At 49.9% G+C, this 6,057-nt stretch overlaps 2 protein-coding genes across 2 annotated transcripts in view; one reads left to right on the top strand and one right to left on the bottom strand.

Moving 5' to 3' along the window:
- Nucleotides 1–843: 843 nt before the first annotated feature.
- Nucleotides 844–3,016, top strand: LOC110391439 (olfactory receptor 14C36-like). The gene is given in 3 exon segments (XM_021383327.1): nt 844–1,522; nt 2,300–2,495; nt 2,498–3,016. Coding segments are annotated over 3 exon segments (936 nt in total). The 5' UTR covers nt 844–865; the 3' UTR covers nt 2,581–3,016.
- A 1,338-nt stretch (nt 3,017–4,354) lies between these two features.
- The window catches only part of LOC110391437 (zinc finger protein 502-like), a gene marked incomplete at its 5' end in the record, with an annotated part of 2,660 nt that continues 957 nt past the window's right edge, over nt 4,355–6,057 (bottom strand). Inside the window, one exon of the mRNA XM_021383326.1 lies at nt 4,355–6,057. This exon is cut by the window's right edge and continues 28 nt beyond it. Coding sequence (XP_021239001.1) covers nt 5,855–6,057 — 203 coding nt within the window.

Below are 6,057 nucleotides of genomic sequence, written 5' to 3'. Positions count from 1 at the left end.
TGGGTGAGCAGCTGGGGAAGGAGAAGGCTTCCTGGAATGCCTCTGGCAACAGCAGTGCAGATGGGGATGTTAAGCTCCACTTCTGCCACTCTTCCTGTCCTAGGGACGTTTTCTTGTGGCCTCTGTCAACGTCTCCGTTGCACTACTCAAGCTGTGTGCAGTGCAGTCGTCTCAGACTGAGGAATGATCTCCCTCCCCAGGAGACATCAGCTGGAGGCTACCGCTGTGGGGGTGCCCTGGAAAGCTGCTACAAGCCCCAAGATGGGCACAGCTCCTTTGTGCCCTTCCTCCAATCTGAGAGCCTTTGTTCCAGCCCCGTGAATCTGAGCTGGGTGCAAAGGTATCTATCTACCAAACTATGTGCTCTCCATGATGCATAGGGTATCTGATGGAATAGTTACATACTGAAAATCAAATTGAATACAGACTCTGCACTACCACAACCAATCTCTATACAGAGGTTTGGTCAGTCCTGCCTTCATGAGCTTCTTTCTCTCCCTTGTCAGACCTGGGAGCTTGAGATCTCTGATTCTGATGTTATGGCCCCATCTCTGAAGAAGGGCAGTGTAGGATGAAAGGAATCCCTCCTTCATTCATCACAAAGGCAGATGGCCAGTCTGCCAGTTTCACCTCTGTCTGACAAACAGGGAACATCCCCATAGAGCTGCTGACACAATGTGACACATTCAGTGAGGGATCCAACTGCAGAAAACGTCCAAACGTCCCCCATCAAATAGAGGAAAGACTGCTGGAAACCTCCATGTGTGGAGAGGTTTAGAACAGAACTGACTGACTCTTCTGAAGGCTTTCCTAATACACCTTTGTCTTATTCCCCAAGACAGGACCACATGCTCAAAGGCAGCAGATGCCCAACAGCAGCTCCATCAGCAACTTCCTCCTCCTGGCATTCACAGACACGTGGCAGCTGCAGCTCCTGCTCTTCTGCCTCTTCCTGGCCATCTACCTGGCTGCCCTCCTGGGCAACAGCCTCATCAGCACAGCCGTAGCCTGCCACCACCTCCTGCACACCCCCATGCACTTCTTCCTCCTCAACCTCGCCCTCCTCGACCTGGGCTGCATCTCCACCACTCTCCCCAAAGCCATGGCCAATGCCCTCGGGGACACCACCACCATCTCCTACTCTGGATGTGCTGCACAGGACTTTCTCTTCTTCATCTCAGCAGAGTATTCCCATCTCACCATCATGTCCTATGACCGCTATGTTGCCATCTGCAAGCCCCTGCACTACGGGACCCTGGTGGGCAGCAGAGCTTGTGCCACCATGGCAGCAGCTGCCTGGGGCACTGGGGTTCTCTATGCTGTGCTGCACACTGCCAGTACATTTTCACTGCCTCTGTGCCAGGGCAATGCTTTGGAACAGTTCTTCTGTGAAATCCCTCAGATCCTCAAGCTCTCCTGCTCAGACTCCTACCTCAGGGAAGTTGGGCTTATTGTGGTTAGTGTCCTTGCCGTATTTGGATGTTTTGTATTCATTGTGCTGTCCTATGTGCAGATCTTCATGGCCATGCTGAGGATGCCCTCTGAGCACGGACAGCACAAAGCCTTTTCCACGTGCCTCCCTCACCTGGTTGTGATCCTCCTGTTTCTCAGCACTGGCACATTTGCCAACCTGAAGCCACAGACACTACGAGACACTCCTGGACAGCAGAGCTTGTGCCACCATGGCAGCAGCTGCCTGGAGCACTGGGGTTCTCCATGCTCTGCTGCACACTGCCAGCACATTTTCTATACCGCTCTGCCAAGGCAATGCCGTGAACCATTTCTTCTGTGACATCCCCCAGATGCTCAAGCCCTCTTGCTCTGGTTCTTACCTCAGGGAAGTTGGACTTGTCATATTTAGCGCCTTAATCTTTTTTGCTTGTTTTGTTTTCATGGTGCTGTCCTATGTGCAGATATTCAGGGAGGAATCAGAGTGAGCAAGGAGCAAGGGATGGAGGAAACCTGGAGAGCAGTGTGAAGAGCATGTGTCCAGATGGCCTGCTGGAAACATGCCCTTAACCATGGTCATTTATTTAGGAGAGCTGGAGACACCTGGAGGATGAGGGTCATCAAATGCGCAGCAGGGTGGAGCAGCGGTGGATGCTGGGCATTAGTCACAGGGCACTGGCTTTGGCAGCACTGTGTGTGTCCCTGTACCTGAAGGCATTCATGTCCTCCAAAAACAGTTATAGAAAATGTTGTCATTTTAGGGAAAAAAAAATTAAAAACGACACATACCATATTTGGTGTCTTAATCTTTTTTGCTTGTTTTCTATTCATATTGCTGTCCTATGTGCAGATCTTCAGGGCCGTGCTGAGGATGCCTTCTGAGCAGGGACAGCACAAAGTCTTTTCCACGTGCCTCCCTCACCTGGCCGTGGTCTCCCTCTTTCTCAGCACTGCCATGTTTGCCTACCTGAAGCCGCCCTCCATCTCCTCCCCATCCCTGGACCTGGTGGTGGCAGTGTTATACACAGTCGTACCTCCAGTAATCAACACCTTATCTACAGCATGAGGAACCAGCAGCTCAGGGATGCCCTCAGGAAACTCTTTGAAGACACGTTCCTTCAGCATCAGTAAAATGCTCTTCATGTGACGATCAAAAATTCAGGAAAAGCTTGGACTGCCTTTCTTTCATCTCTTTCCCCCTCCCTCCCAATCTCTCAATCCTATGATGCTATTAATTCCAAACAAGTAACACTATTCATCTCATTTCTTTTTTATTTTCTACGATTTTCTTCTGGCTGGCAATCCTAACGTAAAAAAGTTACCAGGCTCTTTGCCTAGATAGAGAAATCATCAGAAAGTCATTGATCTCAGCTCCCATCTCCTCTGGATGACAGAGAGGAGCCTTTGGTTCCTTGGTGCAGGAACCAGGAGCCCAACTGCCACACAGAGCAGCAGCCCTGGTGTCTGTGGGGCTGCCCCTCACCGCCCCGTGGGCGTTCCCTCTCTGCTGCCTTTGAGTCGGGCTGCTGCTTCCCTGGAGCCATGGCCATGGGCAGCAGCAGGACGTGGTCTTCTCAGTGCTGCTCTCTTCACACCACCACACCGTTCTCCTTCCTCCTTGCCATTGTGTCAGCCCTCAGGTCTCGTGTTATGCAGCAGACCAAGGAAAAACAGAATAGCTGCGGTGTGCCTGGAATTGCCTCAAAGCCTTGGAAGATTCAAGCGTTCCCACGTCAACAGACTGAAGGCTGGAGACCTGGGGGAGGAGGGAGTCCTGTGAAAATTCAGATGGCCTTGCTCTGTCCAAAACATTCCCATTTTGCTGTCAGTTTTGACTGCAAACTTGCTTTTGATGAACTTGCTTGTTGCAGACTGACTTGTTTGCAGCCCTGGATGGCACACCTGTACATCTAGCAGCCATGGAAGGATGCCAGAGAGATCTTTGGGGTTCTTTTTTGAGACTTTTGAAACCTCGGGGCAAGGATGCTCGCAAGCCAAGAGCCCCCCACCTCTCTTGGCTGGACCAAAGCTGGAACCTGGACCAGTGATCTCTTTCTCTGTCCCTCTCTCTCTCTCTCTGCTCCATCTCTCTCTTTTCTTTCTCTTCCTCTCAGAAAGATGTTAAGTGACACAAGGCTTACTTGGACGTCTTCTAACATCACAAAGTTTAGCTGCACGTGGAAATAACTGTAGAAGTGCCAGTACCTTTAAGATAATTGCAGTGCAGAGATTCTCCCCTCCCTCCCTCTGTGTGTGGGGGGGCGTGACACGTTCCCTCCTGACAGTCCTCAAGGCAGGGGCAGAAGATGCCTCTCCCTAAACTGGACTCAGGAATTCTGGACTCACGGGGCTGCTCTCGGAAAAGTCCAATTGCTCTGATGGGGTTCTCTGTGGATGGAGGGGACAGTTACACAGTCCCAGGGCAACCTCTGAGGCACAAACGTCCAACTTTCTGGCTTGCCTGGGCTACAGTTAGTGAGTGGAAATTGTCTTGGGCTGCGTATATGTAGGTGGCTCCAAAAGTAATGCCTCCTATTTATTTCCATGGAAACAACAACAGCTGGAAAGAGCACAGTGATGCAGAGCAAATTCTCAGCTTCAAAACAGTATCTTTCAATTGAGTCATCACCCCCAGCCATGCATTTTGGTCAGGGATGAACATGATCTAGGGTGGCTTAGCAATAGGGATCAGTATTGTTGCTGAAGGACCAATATGTTACTTTAGTATAAGGAATCAATGTGTGCTAGGTCTACAACTTTCCAGTTGAGCTTTGCTTGCTGTGTGAGCAGCCACCTTCTTCTCTATGATCCTGATTCACGGAAGCGCTCAAGTCACAATAAGACTACTTTTATCTCTGCATGCACCAGGGACAAGGACTTTTTCCTGGGTTTCACATTAATTGTTTTGAGCTATGCTCTACCAAGAGAGAAAGTTGCTCACTGTGGCATAACAAGCAATGGAAACTTGTTAACGTGGGGAAAAGCAGTGAATTTCAGCCAAAATTCACTGTGATTAAGCAGAAGGAGAAATAAGGGGGAGAAAGCAAGTCATTGCACCACTACCTTCGATGCAACTGTGCATGCCCAGAGAGACATTAGTGTATGTTAAAGAGGTTCGGGAAAAGAATGACTATGTATGCAAGTGTATTGCATATGTCTCTGTTTTGCCAATTGATGGGCTTAACAGGAAGGACACAGACACCAGCAGAAGGGATAGGCTTCTTATACTGTCCATTTCAAAGTAATTCAAAAAATAAAGCAGCGTCTACAGTCAAAAGATGTGTTTAACAGTAAAGAAGACAAGGAAGGTAATGCATCTCTTCATTACTACACGAGGTTAGCAACAGTGATCAAGAAAGAGACATCACCAATTGCCCTCATACTTTACCATCATCCAGATCTGCGGACGATGAGGAGCCCCACTTGCAGCGAGGATCTGAAGAGCCTGTCTGGCAATTGGAAGCCCTACGGCAATGCGCCCAGCCTGTAGCTAAGGTCTCCAAAGTCGCTGCAAGCAGATCCAGCCTTTTGCCTCGCTCCAGTTATTGGAGGAGATGGTTCTATATATATGTACACGCAGAGGAAGATGAAGGCAGCAATCCAAGCCAGTTTTGTCCAACTGATTTATTACAAGTTCTAGGGAACGGGGAAGCTGGTGATAGTAAAGAGAGAAATTCTAGCAAAGGGTTTACAGAGCGGGGATAGTCAGCACCACGGATCCAGCGACGTCTCGTTGGTCCGTAGGAGGCAGCAAGTTGGTCAGTGACATCTCGTTGACCTGCACGACTGCAGTTCAGAGGAGGGGGTACCCGTTCTTCCTTAGAACTCTTTGGGTTTTTAGCCTCTCCATAGCATCCTTTTTGTTACCAGGGGCAGCAGCTGGTTGTCAGGGAACCCTCATTTTGTTCCTCGGGAGAAACAGCACGTCCATCCTCTTACCGCTGTCCTCATGGTAATTCACCATTGACTCCAAAAGCCACCAAGCAGCCATTCTACAGGTAGTGAACAAAGAGAGGAAGCAAGAGAGAGGAAACTGGAAGCAGAATTTCATCAGATACATCCTGAATAAGGAAGGGAATTGGAGGGATCGCATCTGCCCTACAACCAAGGTCAGGTGCCTGAACATGGCCAGAGTTGATATTTCTCTGCTCTCACTCACATGCACTATTCCCTGCTGGGCTCACGGTGCTATCCTCAAGTGAACGCCCACTGGGACACGAATTCTTTACACCAAGAGCTGCCTGCTCTCTACACCACGACTCCGTTCGATGAAACCATGCATTCACCTGTCAGGCAAAGGTGCATGCTGTTGGAAGCACTTGCAGGCTCTGTGTTCTGGGTGGATGTGGAGGTAGGTAACGAGGCTGGAAGTGCTTGTGAAGCTTCTCACAAACTCAGGGCACTGCTACAATGTGTCTCTTGTGTGGATGTGCTTGTGGGAGTAGATGGAAGAACTGCTTTTTAAGCCCTTCCCACACTCAGGGCATTTGTAGGGTCTCTCTCCTTTGTGGACGCGCTGGTGGTGGATGAGTTCACTACTGCTTTTGAAGCCCTTCCCACACTCAGGGCACTTGTAGGGTCTCTCTCCTGTGTGGATGCGCTGGTGGC

The sequence above is a fragment of the Numida meleagris genome, unplaced genomic scaffold (assembly GCF_002078875.1).
Source record: "Numida meleagris isolate 19003 breed g44 Domestic line unplaced genomic scaffold, NumMel1.0 unplaced_Scaffold364, whole genome shotgun sequence".
Lineage (NCBI taxonomy): Eukaryota > Metazoa > Chordata > Aves > Galliformes > Numididae > Numida > Numida meleagris.
The sequence above is the reverse complement of the archived record's forward strand: the minus strand, read 5'-3'. Positions and strand labels throughout refer to the sequence as shown.